Source organism: Prinia subflava, chromosome 1 (genome assembly GCF_021018805.1).
Source record: "Prinia subflava isolate CZ2003 ecotype Zambia chromosome 1, Cam_Psub_1.2, whole genome shotgun sequence".
Classification (NCBI taxonomy): Eukaryota; Metazoa; Chordata; class Aves; order Passeriformes; family Cisticolidae; genus Prinia; species Prinia subflava.
This window is the reverse complement of record NC_086247.1, coordinates 103,988,992-104,009,401: the sequence shown is the minus strand read 5'-3', so window position 1 is coordinate 104,009,401 and position 20,410 is coordinate 103,988,992. Positions and strand designations below refer to the sequence as shown.

The following is a 20,410-nucleotide window of genomic DNA, read 5'->3' as shown; positions in this document are numbered from 1 at the left end:
AGAAAGCAGCTGGACTAACTTGGTTCCAGGGAATGCATTTGTGTGACACTGTGTGGTGTTTTCCTGCACTGAATGAGTAAATAGCCCATGGGACTAAAGGCAAAAGACTGCAATGAGAGCTGTGAACGAAAAAGTATGGCCAGTGATCAAGTCTGAAGAATGCTGCCAAGGCTAGGATGGGCACTGCAGGCACATGCCATCCTGGCAAGAGCCCTGAAGAAGTTTTCACTTCTGTGGTGAAAAAGTGTTTGTGTGTCTGGGAAGAGACTCAGCAAAAAAGGAGTTTGGCACTGCAGTCTGCTGGAGGCACTTTCAGCCAGGAGATGCAGGTGGAGAGAGACAAAGAGGACAGATTTCAAATTCACAAGGTTCTTCTCTTAGCTAACCTTTGTATTTCTGTAATTATGGACCCGTTTTTCTTTTTTCTTTTTTTCTCTTTTGCTCCTCCCCTACCCCCTTCCTTTGCTGTCACACAAATACTCGAGGAGCACAGCTTCCCACATTCACTAGCTGCTGCTGGCAAGACACGAGGCAAAGAACGTTCAGCATTGTGAGAGCAGAGCCCGGCTGCCCCCTCTGCGCCTTACCGACATAGAGCTGGCTGTACAATTCCAGCCGCGTGTGTCCTTCTGTCGGAGCTTTCCTAACCTCCAGGGGTAACTGGTCCACCTGCAGGCTGGCCTGCTTGACGTTCCTCTCGGCATTGACCCGGTGCCACTGGTCATCATTGAGCGGGTTGGGGGATCTCACCGCGATTTCCACCGGCCCGTTTCCCACATCGAAGGAGAAGGAGACCTCGGTAGCGGCTGGAGGAGCAAGCAAAGGGTGTCCGCAGTTTGTTGGCGGTCTTAAATTGTGAACACATTCACTTCCACTTCCCAAAGGGTGAGGAGTCATATCAAACAGAAATGTGCACTGCTAAGTCATCTTTCTGAGTTTATAAGCATATTCAGTACCTTCTAACTTGAGTAGGAGTTCGACTTTTAGAAGAAAGTATCAGCAGATCCTCAAACAATTGCATTAATCTTTGAACTCTACCGCTTTCCAGTTTATGTGGTTCTTTTTTAAGGAATAAACATTTTGATAAAAAAATGGTAGAGGAGTCTAATTTTTTTAAAATTTATTTTGAGAGGCAATTTATTCTTGCAATGAACTAATCATGCTGTGGTTAAGATCCATGGAACATTTTATGGCTGAAAAAGAAATGGATTTTTAGTAAGCCCTACAGTGCTCTGTTTATAGTATATGAGTAAAATCATGCCTAGAAATTTTACCAATGTCCATTAAGCCCTAATGGACATTCCTTCAGGTCATCCTTGGCAAATTGATGCTTGATAACTATTATTGAATGTTGAGTGTGAATAGTAATATATAAATTATTTTTCATAAAGTAGTATAATTATGAATTTCTTATTGAGGTTTAGTTTATACATCTTTGGGCTCCAAATTCTGTTCTGGAGGCAAAACATCAGATGAAAGGGTTAAAAGAGAATGGATTATCAATTGCATTCACAAATGAGGATACCACACTGAAGTAAAGACAACCAAGTGTTCAATTTAATTTGGTTTTTCTACACACAAAATAAAAAAGCCAGACCCCCCCCTTTTAATTCCCTTCAAAGATCTCGGGTGCCCAATTAGGGTTGAGGTGTTCCAGTAGAGCTGTGGTTTCTGGTTAGGTTGAATTGATAATGCACTATTATAAAACACTTACTCAGCAAGGCTATTAAATTGGGGTAAAAGCACCACTCTATGTTCATTATCACTAACAATGTAGATAAATAGTGGGGAATATTTTTGTACATGACCTAATAGATTTTCACAAGGTTATATCAGATTGACTTGACAGCATTTTTAAGAAAACTGAATGGATAGGAATAAATTTTTTACAGAAAATATGCTTTCAACCCAAATTTATTATATAATTGATTTTTTTTTCCAAAATTGGCTACTTCTAAAAGAAAAAAATTGAAAAGCTGTTGTTCTTTCTGTTCTCTGCTGAATATAATAACTTAATTTGTTGAATGAACTGCCTTTTATAAGCCATGGATTTAATCTGTTTGGCCTTTTGCACTTTACAAGGCACAAAATCTGTGTAAGCCAAAGCTTGCTGTTACAGAAATAAAGATGTTTAGTTTTAATATTATTATGTTTTGTAACTTCAGTGGTTCTGCCAATAAACCCAGGCAAGTAGGAATTAGAGTAAAACCTCTCCAGCACTTAAATTGTATGTTGTGTTCAAGTCTATTTTCAAGCGTGTGTGTATAATTCTCCTTTAATTTTGCTTTGAAGAACTGCCTCAGATCTCTTCACTGTCAGGCTTGAATAGCTTCCCAAAAGCTGTCTGTCAACAAGACTGTAAAATAAGGACCTCTTAGCAGACTCTTTCTCTTATTCTGAGGCAGCTGATGACACTGTCAATATTGCTACAGAGTACCTTGACTATTATCCATTCAAAACTTTTGAAAACCTCCGCAAGAATGCTTCTTTGTTTGCAAGCTTTTGGTCTTCTGGATAGAAATACCCCTAAGTTTTAAAAGGAAAGTTATTCTTTTAAAAGGGAAAGTGAAGAAAATTGGCAAATAAAAAATATTTCAAGTAGGAGCTCTGTGCCTGCATGGTCTAACTTTGTGCACGGCTGTAAACTAAAATCTGTATCGCAGCCTAAAAGATATGTAACTAAATTGGTACTTTTTGGAGGAAATTGGTCCCTTTGAAATGAGTACCAATTGTATAAATTTATATTAAATTTTTATATTCAACCTTACAGTTAGGGAAAGAACAGCTTTCTAGCAAAATCTTATCATAGACCATTTTCAGTGCATGTACCTGCTGAGATGCTGAACATTAGAGAAGATAATACTGTATCTATGGACTTCCTGATCCTTCTTCAACCAACCTAAAAACATGATTCTCATACCAAAGGCAAGGAAATGTATTTGCTAGACTGCTGGACTGAAAAAACCCATGAAAAATATCAATGAAAAGAGATTCACAGATGGGCAGAGGCTGCAAAGAGGATGTCTCACATGCAAGTTATTTTACTGGTTCTGACTCTTCATTCTGAGTTCCATTTTCAGTTCGTGGAATAAGTACTTTCCAACCAGGGACATCTCTAGGTAAGATGACAGGTCTTAACAGAAATGGATGAATATCTGACCACAGGCACATTAGTCAGAAAATGAAGAAAAAAGAAATTTCACACCCCCAAAAATGAGACAGGTGACCTGGTGAAAACTGACAGCCAGAAGGCTGAGGTACTTAATATTTTTTTTGTCTCAGTTTTTACTGGCAGTTGCTCTTCCCACATCTCTTGAGACCCTAAATCTCAAGGATGGGAGGAATGAAGAATTCAAGGTTGTGTTTGAGCACACCGTGCTGCCCCCACTCCTTTTTCCTCTATGCCAACTTTACTGCAGAGCAAGGTGTTTTTCTTTTGGTCAGTGATCAACTGTCCTGGCTGTGTCCCTTTCCAATGCCTTTTCTGCCCTCAGTCTCCTGACCGGGATAGAGAGAAAGCTTTGGCATTGTGCAAGCACTGCTCACAACAGGCAAAACACTGCTGTGGCATCAGTGCTATTCTAGGCACAAATCCAAAACACACCACCATATAGGCTGCTGAGGAGAATACTAGCTCCACCTCAGCCAGAGCCAGTACAACATCCAATTTGTTCAGAAGTTCAGTGTAACTTCTTATATAGAGGATTGGCAATTATTTAGCTTTTTCCCCTAAGTATGTTATACTTTTCAGTCTCTGTCTACACATACAATCCCTGCATGATATGGTATCTTTGACTCAAATACATCTTTGATTGATGTGACGGTGGCATTAGTTTGTCAAACATGTAAATAGGATGACTGAAAAAATACCTAACATACAGGTGCATATGTGAGTATTTATTTGGAATGACTGACCCAGCACAGGATTTTTTTTCAAAAATATGTAGGAAATGAGCTGCAGAAAAATGACCAGAGGTTTGTACTGATCACTTTTTAGGTAATGAAGTGAGTTTCCCTAATAATAATTTTATTTTCTAGTCTACCAAATACCATAAAAGCCAAGCCAGTTTTTCTAAAGAATGAGAATAATGATCAGACTTTGAACAAATGTCTAAAATTGCCTAATTGTTATGAAAAAAAAAAGTTAATGTGGGTTTTAATTTATTCAGTCAGTACAAGGTTTTGTGATGAAAATTTCATAAAATTGAACAAGGGTGAATTTTTTATGTACACCTGCTACATAAATTCACTCAGTACACTGAGGTTTGTGGCTGTTTTACCCTTTCTGTGCCTTGCCCAATTACATGTAATTAAATCTGAACACGTTTCTTTCATCGATTCAGTTTTCTAAGCTCTCAGGATGTTGTCAGACATCTGTTCAGAACACAGAAGAGCAACTTTGGCAAAAAAATGCCCTTCTCACTCTTTTGTTCTGTGTTGTTTTTAGCTCTGTTCAAGTCTCATCATTACATCATCTTAAAACTATGAGGCATTTGCCCATAAAAATCAAGGGGTGCAACTGCACCACTGTGCAGGAAGACCTGGATAGGTCTGGAAGAACCTGTGAAGTTCAAGAAAGACAAAGGTAAGGACTCTGTTTAGCTTTGAGAAAAAAAGGCTTGGGGGAAACCTTATCATCATTGTTCTGATATTTAAACGATGACTACCAAGAAGATGGAGACATCCTTTTTACAAGAAGTCACATGGAAAAGATGAAGGGTAATGGGTACAAGTTACTCCTGGGGACACACAGGAGGGAATTTTTTCATGATGAGAACCATCAGCTACTGTGACAATGTCTCCAGGGAAGTGGTAGGTTCCTCTACACTGGACACTTTTCAGATTCAGCTGGACAGTGTGCCAAGACATTTTGTCTAGACTATGCTTTTTTAAAGAAAGGTTGGACCAACATGATCCTTGAGGCCCCTTCTAACCTGGCATGCTATGATTCTGTGATTCTATGATTCTGTGATTCTGTGATTCTGTGATTGCATTGTCTGTAGGAACATTCCATGTTACTTGGGTCCCTGCTTTCAAGGCTTTCTGGTAGATATGCTTTAGTTAAATACAAGTTCTGAGAGTCAGCTGCAGGAGAAGCAGCACTGACTTCTATGTCCTTTGCTATGCAGAAGGTCAGCTTAAATGAGCTGATAGACATTTCTAACATTCAAGATCTGTGACCAGCTAGGTCTCCCATTTTCCTTGAAATACTTGTATTTCAAGTATGTTTTTTCCTCCCCTGTTTTCTATTTTGATCTCTGTGGATGAATTTCAGGCCAGGATCTTTAGTTATAATGAGGCTGCCAGCAAAGAAAGAGATGATAATGGATGGGTGGGTACTCACAAGATGCCAAGCAGTAGGTGGATGTTCTCAAGACACATAAAATGGGAAAAAAAAGGAAGAGGGATAACAACCCTCCTCTCAACCACCTCTCTAATGTACGCCCATCTCTCTATTTCTCTCCTTCTCCCCCATTATCCTTTCTTTGAAACACAGTTTCATGCCCTCCCTTGTACTTTGTTTCTCTTACCTCCCCTGATCTATTTTTAAATCCTTCAAATGGGACTGACTGATGTTTTAGTTGACTTACATCAAAGGGAAGAGGATCTAACTTCTTTAGAATCCTTTTGAAATCCCATTCTTAGAACATAAATGCTGTGTTACATCTAGAGCCAGAGTTCACTCACTTAGCTGTAAAATAGTTTACAACAATAAGCTATAAACTGTGAACTGAATCTGCCAGACAGATATTTGTTCTGAGAACACAACAGCTTGAAAATATTGTATCTCTTCAAGAGCAACATCTGCCAAACTTCTTGGACAGTTTGTTTGTAGATACACCTCTGGCAAAGGGCTCACTCTCTGAACCTGTAGACAGAATTCAGTGAAATGACTGAAAAGGAAAGAAAACTTAATCAAAAGAGATATATGATAGATATTTCTAGAGTCAGCCGTCTATGTATCTTTATATGAAAGCTATCAAATGGTCAAGATCATCAAGATCAGGTCTGATATCCGTAGTTACTGGAATCCTTCCCACTGCCTTTAACAGACTCTGGATAGAAAAGAGGGCATTTGAAAGTAATCTTATCCACTTTTCCCACTTATACTCAGATATTTGAGTTTAAAGATAGTTTCACAAAGTCGTCTCTAAATTACCTTCCCTGGTGCCCTCATTTTCACAGGGCTGAGAGAGGCCCTGCCAATGCTGACATGGAAACAACATTGGTAGTTTGTTCCTGGCTGTCAGAAATAGGTGGAAAGGGATACAGATGCTCCCCTGAAGTGCCATGTTGGAACACATGACCCGCTTTAAGGAGACCACTTCTCAAAGGACACTACTTAAAATTAAAGCTACCAAAATAACATAACAGAGAAAAATTGTTGATCCAAGTTGCTTGACTGCAATACCTAAATTTCTGTGTAGCTTGGCTGTCTGCTAATAATCAGGTAGTTGTCAAAAATCATAACTGTATTTACAATAATGGGAACTAAGCATCTGGATGGCTTCATCATTTATCTAATTCCCAAATGAAAAGTCCATTTGAACTAATGAGCAGAAGCTTCATTCATCTGACCAAATGACAGTGCACATCCATGCCCAAGACTTCAGTGATCCCTGAGCTAAGTGCCAAATGAACCAGCTCTGGAAACTGCACAGCTGCATCAGCATGATGCTGTGCCAACAGTAATTAGTTCTAATGAAAGACTATACTGCACCGAGGATCAATCCCAGCATAGCTGAGTGCTGATTTATGTGGACATGCTATATCTTTCTCAGAAACAGCTCAGGTATCTCTCTACCATAGGGGTTCATTGTATAGACTAGACGTTCTATATTTGCCTGTGGGTTACAAGTGAAATAAAGAAAAAAAAAAGAAACTCTATATTCTTTTGAGTCTTATGCAGTCAGTTATGTAAGTGCCAAGAAGGAAAAAAGGGTGAGTAAAGCTACTGCTTTGATTTAACATTATATAAGTTCTACTTCTCGTGTGTAATTCCATCCACAAGATACAATACAAGCAAGGCTCAGTGTTTCTCTGAACCTTTAGAACAAGCTGATATTCTGTAGGGAATGAGCAATCCATCTGGATCTGAAGGTCACCAGTGTAAGTGAGTGAACTGGGGACATCAAGATTGGAGACAGCCTGGGCTGAAGGGATCATGCATAGCTGGAGTTTGCAGTCCTGAAATATATGGATCAGGTAAGGAGTAAAGTTAGGCAAACTTTAGGAAAGCAAACTTCCAGCCCTACAAGGAGATATTTAATAGGATTCCCAGGGAGACTGCCCTCACTGACAGGGAAGCAGAACAGAACTGGCAGTTCTTTAAGGAACTTCCATAGAGCACAAGAGCTGGCAATCTCCAGGAGCAAGAAAACAGACAGGGAAAACTAGGGATGGGCATGGCTGAGTAGGGAATTGGTGGTCACACTAAAGGGAAAGAAGCAAATGCACAGGCAGTAGAAGCAAGGATAGAAAACCTTGAAAGAATACAGAGATGAAATATAGCTGTGTAGGGATGGGTCAGGAAGGCCAAGGTGAAACTGAACCTGAGCCTGGCAAGGGATGCAAGGAACAACAGAAAGGGCTTCTGCAGGTATACTAACCTGAAAAGGAAGGTCAAAGAAGGTGCACCCACCCTTAATAAACAGTGGTGGAAAATTGGTAACAATGGATGAGGAGAAGGCTGAGGTACCCAATACCTCTTTTCATCACCCTTCAATGACAACCTCTCTTCCCACATCTCTCAACTGGATGGACAGCAGGATGGGACTGGGGCAGCAAAGAACTTCTCACTGTAAGTAGAGATCAGGTTCATGACCATCTGAGGAACCTGAATGTGCATAACTCTATGGGACCCAAAGAGATATTCTCCCAGAGTCCTGAGGGAATTGGCTGATGGTTAGTAAGGCACAATTTTCTCTTGATGAAGCCGTGTTGGCTGTCTCCAATCACCTCCCTGTCAGGCACATGCCTAGACATAACTTCCAAGAGATCTGTTCTATGATCTTAGCAGAGAGAGAGTTAAGGCGGACCAGCAGTTCCCAAGCTTCTCTTCTTTACCTTTTTCTAGTCACTGGGGACTTTTCCTGAGTGTCATGATATTTTAAATATCACAGAGCATTGCTTGGTAACTACAGCAGCAAATTCTCTCAGGACCATGGGATGCATCTTGTCAATCCCACAGCTCTATGTTTGTTCACGTTCCTCAGGTGATCTTGAAGCTGAGCTGAGTTGCAGTGAGAGAAACCTTTTCCTCCCAGTCCCTGCCCTGATGTTCAGGGACTTGAGATGTGTGGGAAGAGAGATTACCATATGTATTGGTAAAATATTAGTTCCCTGTGAAAAAGGAGTGACTGCTATTGGCATTAACATTTTGACAATATAATGGTAAAGTTAGTTTTAAGTATTAGTGATTTCAGACATTCTGTAACAGAATTACTGATTTCTTTCAGTGAAATTCTTGCTACCTGGAAGAAATATTTTTAAACACATTTTATCTTCAGTCATAAGAAGTCTAGAAACATGCATTGAAAGAAGAAGGGAAATTAACTTATAAATGAAAGGTAAAAGAATGAATAAATGTAGAGCTGAATGGCTTTAGCCATTAAAGTTTTGGAAGAAATTATAACATAATATTTAGAAAAGATACAAGTAGTAATCCAAGGGTGTTTTTTTCCCCAAAGACTAAAGAAACTAATTTCTGGTGAACAGAATTTATTCAATTCCTGTCCAATTTCATTAGGAATACATTACTCTTCAGAATGTTTGAAGCTTCTTATGACCTTTTCAGTTTGTTTTTATCCTGAAATTTTCAAAATATCCTGCACACCAAATAAAAATCATATCAGAATCAAAAATAAAGGAAAATGTTTTGTTAAAAGCAGGAAAGAACATCCTCTAAAGTATCTATCCTCATATTTTTCATCCTCATTTTCTCCACCGTTTGGTCTGTAGCCTGAAGGCACTTGATTCAGTCTCTGCCATGTGCAGCATCTCCATCTGGCAGCTGTAAACTTACAGTGACATTTCTTTGAGAATGGACAGGGAATCAGATCTACTGAGACTTGTTGACCTGATTCAGCAAGAGCTGCTGTTTTCTATGCATATGATTATGTTGTTACATTGTAAGACAAGACTGCACACAAACAAATTGTTTTGCTATATATTTAAAAGGAGTGAACTTTAATGCATTATTGTCCTTCTTCCTTCATGACACTTTAATATCTTCTTTCTAGTAAGATTTATAGTAATTTCAACAAATGGACAGGTAGTAAGTCTAGTTTACAGAAACAAAGCATCTTTGGATTAATGGGAATCAAATAAGTTAAAATAATTATTTCATTATTTAATTTTATGATTGTTCAAACATATTTTCATATATTTGTCTGTCTGACTGAATAACTAGCTCTTTTTTGTCCATTCTTTCATTGCCTATGTTGGAATAGACTCTACCTTGTGAAATAACGTTTGCCTATTGCATCCATGCTGAGCCTCATTATCCTCATCTGTGGTTTTAATCTTAAATACACAATATGTGTCAATTGACTCAGAAGTACTGTACTATATTGCACACAGGCTACCTGAAACTGGCCAAAAACTCACCAAGTGAAAGGCAGCAAAAAGAAAAAGAAAAAAATCCTGGCTTCTCTCACCTTGCAGACAGACAGACAGACAGCAGTTCCCTTTTTACTGGCAGACAAGCACTTACACACACAACTTGCAATATTTTGGAAAGGCATAGCTGTAATGGAGCTCATAATGAAGGGAAATCAGAACTCAGTACAATACCTTTTTCATGAGTAAACATCTGTGTAGGGACAAAGATAAGGAGGGATTTCATTTTGATAATTATTAAGTTATTTTATCTCACTTTAAAATAATCTCTACTGCCAATGAACCACTCAAACATAAATATCAATCTTCCTACACAGTACATTAGATTGCTTTGGGGGACAAAAAAAAATTGAGTTAATGGAAGTACCAAGTTTTCTCATAAAACATCATGCAAAGGCCAAATATGCCCTAAGAAGATAATTATTTATTATCATTATTTATTAATTACTTCAGTTATGCTAATTGCACTGCAGCTGTCTTGTAGATAAGCACTTGGAAACAACTTCCATACTTTCATGGTTGTATTTTAGTTGATACAGCAGTTTTCAGCCATGGGCAACAAAAACAAAAAAATAATATTCTCAGTCCTGCATAAACAAGGAATCAAAGAAAAGAGATGTGGAAGGACTGGTTTAAAGTCAAACATTAGATGGTTAGAGCAGGACTTGAAAAAAACCCACTTGCTTTAATTCTAAGGCAATACACACAATGTCAGATAGATGTTACCTCCCATCCAACCAGCTCTCTTCCAATAACAACTTAGCTGCCTGGAAAGAAGGAAGGAACAGGAACGGTGACTCACTGAAGGTCTGTTGATTCATCTCATGAGAGTTACTAATGCTTAAAAATAATACAGCAGCAATATCTCCTGGTCTCTTTGTGACAGATGATTCACAGAAAGGGAACTGTAGTCAGTGCACTGAGTGGAAAAGGGGAGGAGATGTGTGTTCTCCTGTCTGTAGTGGCTTATAATATACTTCATTATATCCTTTTAACTGCAGCACTTTACCATGAAACAGAATTGCTCCCATACAATTTTTGGATGAACAGGAAAATAAAAGCAGGTGGTAATGCTCATGAAATCAGATTTTGTCTGAGCATGGTAAAGCATCAGAGAGGTTTTTGGAGAGGATAGAGTGGCTTATTTTACTGTGAAAAATTGTTATGAATTTGGCACAGGTCTGAAGCTGCTGAGCCATGTGTTTAAGTGCTTACAAACAGATACAAGGATATCAATGCCCCTCTCGAATATGTCACATTTGACTGTAATAAAAATCAGTCAAAACTCTAAATTGTGCATCATACTAAAAGTGGTAAAAGCCTGGTGCAGGTTTGAAAACTAGACATCCAGACTGTCACTCTTCTGTGATGTGCTTTTATGAAAGCACATTCTCTGTGCCCTCCTCCTCCTCTTCTATGGTGCTTTCCTTATTCTGTAATTTGTTTATTAGCTGTAGGTTCTGCTGTGGACTGTAGCTAAGGGTTATAAAGGTGTTTAGGTGCCTGGGTGGTAGCTACTGAAAAACTTTTGTGTCAGAGCAGGGTCTCATGATGATACAAATTTATTGATTTTTCTGCCTTGCTGTGTAAGGTTTTGTCATTTGTAGTGCCTCTTTTATTAGCAATTTTTCATGGCTATTTATTTCTCTGTGGCTGTCCAGGGTCACCATCAGACTAAGAACTCTGTCGCACTATGCACTTTACTACCACAATAAAAAAAGGCCATCCAAAAATACGACTCAATTTTGTTTTTAGTGTAGGAACTCTGTATGAAAAGGGTGTGTGTGAGGGGGTGAGGTGGATGGGCCCAGCTAACTGGGCCCCAGCTAACTGGGCCCCAGCTAACTCAAACTTTTATCAAAAGTTGGAGTCAAAGATTTTCTGCTCTGGAAAATACACTTGTAATAATTTATAGTTGCCAAAATCCAGGGTAGATTTCCCAAGATGGAAGAAGATATCTTTGGTATTGTTTGCTTTTTATCCTGCAGCAGGAAGAAGTATCTACTAAAAATCCAAACCAGAAGTATCATGGAGTGGTACAAGAGTGGGAAACAGAACTGACCTGTTGGGGCTAAAAATATGTTCTCAGACTTCATGGTAATAAGAGGTAGAAAACTTGATGCAGGATACATGAATGAGGGAGCTGCCTGGTTTAGCCACCTTTTGTGAACTATCTTGCTTGAGTATGCATGAGTCTTGGGAAATGTAAAGCCAAGAGGAGAGCTGCTCCTGTTTCCTGCTGTAGCAGCGGAAAACATAAAAGAGTGGGTGAGAGGATTTATGTATTATAAAGCATTTGTTTCTAAGATTTCATACTAGTAGAGAGCTCTCTGCAGTGCATGATTTGAGACAAAAAGCTCTATTTTAAAAACAAAGTCAAGACATTTAGATCAAGAGAGTATAAAAAGTCTAAATTATGCAAGATAGTGTTGTGGCAGCCTTGTGATAGTAACTGCCTTCATGCTCTTAAAAAATAGATCACCATTTTATTAACTTTTAAACAAAATTTTACAAGAAGTTTTTCTTTCCTATTAAAATGTAAGAAATTATATGTTTTCAAAGTTTCTAAATGAAAAGTTGTGAGCAGAAATATTCATTTGCCTTAGAACAACTGTAGCAAGGCAAGTAGAAAGGCAGAGCCCTAACTGAACATGATTTAAAAATGAATTAATTTCCATCATGATTTAAACTGATTTTTTTAAAACTACCATTTAAACTGTAATGAAATGCTGCAAAGTGTTAGGAAAATCTGTGGCCAAAGCTCTACCTATTTAGCATCTAGGGAGAAAATAATTATATTTACTTGAATCAGTCTGTTGAAATAATTTGAATTAGTCATCTGCATAAATATTTTAAACACCATGGATACAACTTTATAATTATTACAAACACCTCCACTTTCATTATATCTAATCTTCTAGTCACAGAAAACCCTTTTTTTACTTTAAAACTGAATAGCCTTGGTAAAACCAATAAAGACTGATTTAGACTTTCAATAGACTAACAGAACAATTGCTAACACTTTATCTAAGCAGCTCAACTTTACAGAAAAACAAGTAGTTTTCAGAGTACCAAGATTCAGTTTGTCCACTTAGAAGAATGATTCTGAAAAATATCTAAATAATTTAGGCCCATTAGACCCATTGAATGCATGCCACATAGCTTCAGGAAACAATGAAAGTTGGTTAACTCTTTCAGAGTTCCTCACTCACGACATTTCGAGTTCTGACATGATGTTGGTGATTGGGATTAATGGGAAGAGTGACAGTGACAAAAGACAGTCAGGTCTTCTTGTGCATCCTCCTCTACTCCTCCTCTTAGCTCTCTCTGATGGGCAAAGAGGTTTGCCCCAAGAGGAAAACACCAGGTGGAAATTGCAGGAGGAAGCGTCTGGATGCTCTCATATCTGAGGTATTCTGGACGGGGGGGAGTTGAGATGTTTGTGATTGGCTTCAGTACACATCAGCCGGCATAAGGGTATAAAATGATGAGAGTTTTCTGGTGACTTTTTACTTCAAATTACAGGTAATTACAAAGAATATGTAAACAAATGCAATTACCATATCTTTAGTGACTTAGTGACCAGACTTTACCCTGCAGTTGATCAAGGTAAGAGCGCATGTCAAATCAGCAAGTGAAATAGACATTATTGCCTAATGTGAGGAGGACACAAACAAAAAGAAAGCATATAATGGGTTTACTGAGGTCAACACAGTGAATATCCTTCCTTGATTAAAAAACTCTCTGATTTTTGGAAGAAGAGAATTGTTATAGATTTAGCATATTTGATTTTTTTTCCCAAAAAGAGCAGAGGTGGAAAACAGAATTGCAGAGATTGTTGATGAGATAGGTGAAGTATAGGTCATCAGAAAATTAGAGGAACTCTAATGTGGTTTGGGTCATCTCATATTTGGTATAAATGCCTTTGCACAAGAAGTCAGCATATGTCTTCTTTTTTTATTGCCAGTAACACAAGGTTGGAGAGGTCAGAAAATAATACATAACAAATAGTATTCCAATGTAATCAGCCAAAAATTCCTAGGACAAATGGGCAGCACAAGAATTAATGACATTGTAGAGGGCACTGGTGAACCGTTATCAGAATTCATGTGGATAGTTTGGATTACATGTGTTTAAGAAACAATTCAAGGTGCAATGAATAGAGAGAACCTTATTAGCATAACCAGAGAATGGAACAGGAGAAAATATCTTATGAGAAGAGATTATGTGAGTTCATCTTGCTTAACATAGCAATTAAGAGCTGATAGAAGATATGATTGCACCATAAGCATACAAGAGAAGAGTAAATGCTGGGAAGTGAAAACAGTCACAATCAGCCAAAGAACAATACTGAAACAAGAATGCATGGCTGTAAAGAAAATACTCAAATCAAACTGTTAGAAATTAGAAGACTTCTAAGAAACAAAGATGTGACTCTGAAACAGTTGTCCAGCTGGCAAAGATTCAAACTATTTTCAATACAGAGTTGCATAAATTTAGGGAGTTGGACACAGGTTATGCATTTTGGTTGTCTGTGACTGTAAGGATGTAAACTCAAGGGCCCAGAAGGTTTGTTTCTGTCTCATGCTTATAGCATCTGGCAATTTTGTGCAACATAATGAATATTTACTTTCTGCATAAAAATGATTAGCACACATGAAGAAGGTAACAAAGTCTCTGTAGTGTCAACATGTAACAGGAAGTAGATTTGAAATAAGAACAAAGACCTGAGATGAACTACTGGGTGGTAGTGCCAGCAATGCACTGCCATGTGCTGCATGTTTTTAGTGCAAAACAAAGTCAGGGACAGCTATGCTCTTTGAGTGCCAACTGATCCCACCTTGAACTTGGGGTGAGCTGTAACTGATTTATAAGACACTGCACATAAAATTACTTTTAAAGTGGCATTTATGGCAAGAGAAAGGTGTCCAATCACCCTTGAAAGGAGAGGGGCAATGCTGGGGGGGTGCACTGTGTGGCAAAGGGGCATGAATGCCATACTGACATTGAGGGATACCAAAGCAAAGCAACTTGTAAATATAGGCTGTCAAAGTCCAAACCTGTTGCAGAAGAGTTACTGATGGCTTTAATTTCCCCACTGCCCTGTGACTAAGATTTCCCACTGGTCAGTTTTAGGCTGTTCCCCAGCTGAATTGTTCATTTGCTGCCTTTGGCTGGCTCTCACACGCCAGACTGGGTACCTATCTCCATCTGCTAATTTGTAACAAGGTAGAGGTGGAACTGGTCTTCTCAGATGGGTCATAAATTGGTTTGTGAATATCAGGCATTTCTGCATCACCTGCCTCATCTGAAGCAGAATCTTGTCTTTCAAAGAATGGTACATGCAGTCCTTCAGACCAGGTTTTCTTTTCTTTTGTTTGAAAATTTCATATTGTCCTGGAATAGGATGAGAGTTTGCAAGTACTGTTGTAAAAACGTTTGGGTCATAAATTTCCCTGAAGAAATGTAATGTTTTTCCTTCTAATTTAATAACTTCTTGTGGGCCTCTGGGATGAAGAGATTCCTCAGTGTCCTATGCACTCTTTGACATGTGGCTAATGCAACATGCTTTACTAGGGGGGTGTTTTATAGAAAAGTGACCTTCTGCTAAGAAACAAAATAACAACTCAATTAAAAGAAACAGTAAAGGTCACACCAATTTCCCTACTGAGGAGAAAAACTAAGCGGTGGAAAACATAAGCTACATTTACTGTAACATAGGGGACCTGGAGCATCCTGTGGGAAACTCATTGATACGGTAGAATTGCATTTTAGGATGCCTCTGGAGAAAGATGTGATGGAATTATTAAAATTTGTAAGAAAATATATTAATCAGTCATGTGTTAGAGCATTCAGTGAGGAGGAATGAAGGCTGTCTGGGCAAAACCAAAGAGTCATGGGAATCATGGTCCCCAGTCTGCCACTGCTTCTTGTCTGATTTTAGAGGAGTTACTTATGTCTCAAATAAGTAACGTGGAAACAGCTGAGAACCACAAGCAGCACAGGAGTTTCCATGTGCAAATGTCAGGTGTTAGAGTGCTGTGAGTATCCCCTGCCCACAGAGCAAGTACACCCTCCTGAAGCCATGCCACTGCTCTCATTGGCAAGCTGCTCCATGTGATCCCTTTCACAGCTGCCAGGTTCAGGGATCACTCTTTGGGAAGACTTTTAGGGCACCTTCAGGGGTTATCAGCCAAGTGACATCCCTGAAAGCAGCAGTTATAAATGTTTCTAGCTTCTTACAAAAAATAATAAGAATGATCTTTCCTCTCTTACATGTTAATGCCAGGATCAAACACAAGCTGACCTTTGTCTCTAAGCCTCTTTTTTTTTTTTTTTTTTTTTTTTTCTGTTGCAAAAGTGGCTTGCTGTTTACTTACTTCAGAATAGTAACATCAGTGTCTGTGGATTGCTTGAAGGTGCTGGGATGAGAGGAGCTACAAAAGTGAGTAGAATGTCTTTTTTCATTAGAATTATATGACAATGTCATTGAGAGGGTTTTCTGGAAACAGTGATAGTAGATGTTTCTTCCCAAATTACCACAAATATGCCATCTTCAAAATTTTCTTTCAGGAATACATATTTGCCAAAACTTGGGATACCTCTTGAACAGAAAATTCAAATGTGATCTATTTGACAAGCATCTCAGGTATGAAGTAGGTGCATTTTCATAGTCATAACTCTAAAATCTTCAGTCCATGTTTCATAAATGTACAAAATCACATTGGAAAGCTCTAAAAGAGAATGCATCCTCTCTTTCTCACTCTAAAACCCAGTTTTAATTTTAATATCATCTGGAAATTTTGATCAGAGATGGAAGTCCTGCCTTACAGAAAAATTAATACCTTATTCAACTACCATTTTTCTCTAGCCATTGTCAGCTGACCAGCCAGCTATGAAAACAGTGGGATTCTGTAGATTTACTGATGTATGTAAAAACTGAGGTTTCAGGTAATTCTACATCTCTGTCAGCTGTTCCATGCATGGTGACAACTACGAGCCTGACAGAGGACTTGTTTGATAAATGGAATAGCTAAAGTCTTCAGCCACATTCCTAGTAGCATTTTATGCCTGTTTTTTTCTTGGCCGCCTTCCTTATCAGCTGTTTGGAAAAGTTATTTCTGAAATCAAAGAAACATGGTCTTCCTTTCCTTCCTCTATTCCTCCCTCCTCAGAGATGGCAATCTGAGGTTTTGCTGAAGGCACATGAAGTTACTCTTCAAGATACTGCAAATGTCACCTCTTTTTCATATGGATCTGGAGAGTTAGAAAATCTGCACAATTATTAGACCCTAAGACACTATAAGACTTAAGAATTATTAGACTCAAAGACAGCAGTAAAATAATTTAATGAGTGCTCCTAGTACCAACTTTTTGTGTGCCCAGAATAAAACATGCAAACTCCTTTCCAAAGACTTGAAGCTAAGAATTTTAATAGCCTGAATGATTTGTTTCCCTAAAGCATTCCCCAAGTGCAGTAAGCTGACAGAAATACTGGATACTGTAGAATCTTTCTGTTTCTGGTTTACAGAGCTACTCTTATCCATCATTAACCATGTATTACAGGCACACATAGGTATTTTACACATAAGGGAAAAAGAAAATAGAATTTGTACATGCAAGATGCTGATTTTAACATTTTCCTTTTGGAATGGTAAAACTAAAGAAATTGAGAACAGGCTTTGTAAGAAGTTATGCTTCTCCAGTGAGAACTGTACCTGTATGAGAAGGCAATGAACAGACAAAAGACTACCGGGTAAAGCACAACAGCTTTCAGTAAATATGTGGTGATGGTCATTATTCAAAAAACCTTTAATACAAAATAACTATTCTATTGGAGAATGTGATGGGTGGCTGAAAAACAGCTTACCAACCCAAATTTATGTTCCTATTAAGGAACAAATCCACATATTAATTTTACAGGACTTCTATAGAAAGGAAACAGGCTTAAGAAACATCAGAGTTGACTGTAGAGCTGTGTAAGGTACTTCTTTCTGGAATTCTGAAACTTTACTCTTCATTTAAATGAATTCCAGATAACTATAAGTGCAGACTAGAACAAAACAAACCCAAAAAATATGTAAAACAAACCTTCATTAATAAATTTGTAATTTAGAGGAGAGGGTGAATTTCTCTTTATTACTGAACCCACAGTATTCAGCACTTTTTCATTTGTGATCTGTAGAACACTTAAGTCACAGAAAGGCCTTGTCCTGGGGTTTTGAAAATTTCAAACAATATTTTCCAGAGAAAAAGGGTAGAGTGAATGCAATTATATCAAATGAACTGCTTTGTACTTTTTAGCAAATACAGTCTGTATAGTTCTTACTCTTGTTTTACATCTTTTCTTAAAGATGATATTTCAACTTCTTCCATCAGGAATTTATAATCTAAAGTTTAGATTCAGTGACATGAGGCAGAGGTTACATTTATGCATATGCCAAGTCTCAGCAAAGTCAGAGGATCTCAAGCAGAGGTTTAAAGTCCTGCTTAATGATACTCCGAGCTGAGCTCAAAAGAATTTTAGTTGCTGTCAAGTCACCTTTATACACTGACAGTGTCACTTTTTAGCTAAGTGAACAACAGCATGGTTGGTCTGATTAGTGTGAACACCTTCCATAAAGTAGAAGAGCAAGAAGCTCTGAAGTTGCCCACTTCAAGTAACTGTCCGTACTACTAAAATTCAAGGGGAAATTAGAAATAGCTGCCACTTTATTATTAAAAGGTTTTTCCCCTTGGTAAACAAATAAGAGTATTTGAATCCATAGGAGTTGTTTTGATTCACACAAGTTGCAGATTAGAGAAATTGGATTAAACAATGTGAACTAAATTCATTGTAGAAAGAAGGAAAAAAATGCCACCCAAATGGGACTTGGCATTTTATTCTTACCTGGAGGGAAAAAGTTTAAATGCATTTTAAATGAACCTCTTGGTGGTTTCTAAATTTCTACATTCCAATTTGTGTGTTTAAACTTTGGGAAGTGTTGAAAATGGCTCTTTGCTTTCAAATTAGATGTGTATATGTAAATCACATTGAATCTGTATAAAAATACACTTAGGTTCCACAAGCCAATGGCTTCTCTTTCAGTGTTAATGACTCCTTGACTTTTGTGCATGGACATTTAGATCTGGGTCCGTGGCATCCATGAGTAGCTCCTGCAGCAAAAGGAAGCAGACGTGCTTTTCCCAGTGCCCCAGTGCTGGAGTGCAGGGAGGCTGTGACGTGCTGCTAGAGGCTGTAATAAGAACCACACATAGCACAGAGGGCCTCTCCCTGCTCCCGTTTATGGCAGGGTCAGGGGAGAACACAGGAGACATAAATCATCTTTCCCCCTGATTCAACTGCTTCAACTCCACTAAGCAGAATTCAGGTGTCGCTGAGGATTTCAGCACCTTCCTTGAAAGTTTGCCCCTGGGCCACTAAAAATGGTTTGAATAATAAAATTGACTTGCCTTTGGTGTCATTATACCCTCTTTTTCAGATCAGCAATTTTATTAACAGATAATGCTGATAAAGATTTATTTTTATGAGATTTTTTTATGGCTTTTAAATATCATATTCAAGTTTTCAGCTCTTTGGCTCCTTGCAGTGCTGATTAGGATGGTGTCTCTCTTTTCCTTCTTTCCCCTGTTTCCAAAGCAACCATGAAATAAAATAGAAAAGCACACAGAGCTGAAGACATAAATTTTTAAGAAGTAATTCTGACATGCAATTTTAAAAACCCTTTTCAGGTCAGTGTCATCTTTGTAATGGATGTTACCAGTTTTATTCTTCTTTGTATTTTCCCCTCAATAAACAATTCAAATATACTTCAAGCACTCCTTTCACAAAAGCCAACTTGAAAACATGTCAAGCAGTTTGATTTGTGATTTTTTCCAGGATTTAGAGAGCTTACACATTTTACTAAATGGTACACATTGTTTGAAACCTACTATTCAACATAATACTTCAACTGCCGAAAATAGTAATAGGAGGCCTATACTTACATTTCAGCTCCAGTTTGATGAAGTCAGTGTTTCCCAGATTCTCAAGAAACACCCCATCTGAGGCTGATGTTTTGAAGTAGAAGGAGATGTCTGCACTGGTTTCCCCTTGGAAGGTGGAGAAGTGGAGGTAAGATGACGAAGTAACGAAAGAAGCGGCATTCCAGTAATTCCCTGCAGAGGATAGAGAGAGGAAAGATGCTTCAGTGCTCCCTTGAAGCTGTTGGAAAACTTGAAGATTTTAAGGTCCATCCATGCTACAGAGCTGTCTGCTCTGAAGAAAGATCCCCAAGCACCTTGATTCTTGCTACCTCCGTTTTGTTTTTCTGGGCATGGTGTGTCAGGTTTCAGAAGACAGAGCATGATAATGGTAAATTTATTTTCAAGCTTTTAATTTATCATATCCAGTCATACTCAAATGTTGTTATTATATTTTTTTATAGTAACACTGAACACATGGGAGATCACACAGAGGGGCAAAACATTAGTTTGGTGTCTGCCTCACCTCAGGCACAGATTTTGCTTTCATATATGGCTTCCTGTGTGACTTATCTGTCTTCAAAATTATTCTACACAGCTACACCAAATGTAGCCATGTCTACTAGAAGTTTATTAATTTAAATAACAGGAAAAATCCATGAAATGGAAAATGAAACTAATCAATACAGACACAATTAACATATGCACCTAATAGTCCCCTAGTATATTCCCACTGGAGAAATATAATTAATAACTTCCAAGAACTATTATTGTACTTTAGATAGAATGACAGTCAAATTCAGTGCAAGGTAGCATTATAATGAAA

The 20,410-nt window shown here is 38.2% G+C and overlaps 1 protein-coding gene across 1 annotated transcript in view; it reads right to left on the bottom strand.

Moving 5' to 3' along the window:
- Positions 1-20,410, bottom strand: part of CNTNAP2 (contactin associated protein 2) — a 1,042,914-nt gene that overhangs the window by 84,781 nt on the left and 937,723 nt on the right. The window contains exons 16-17 of the mRNA XM_063405816.1: positions 19,609-19,779; positions 588-806 (exon numbers count right to left, since the gene is read on the bottom strand). Of these exons, the coding sequence (XP_063261886.1) occupies positions 588-806; positions 19,609-19,779 (390 nt within the window). The remainder of the gene's footprint in view (positions 1-587; positions 807-19,608; positions 19,780-20,410) is intronic.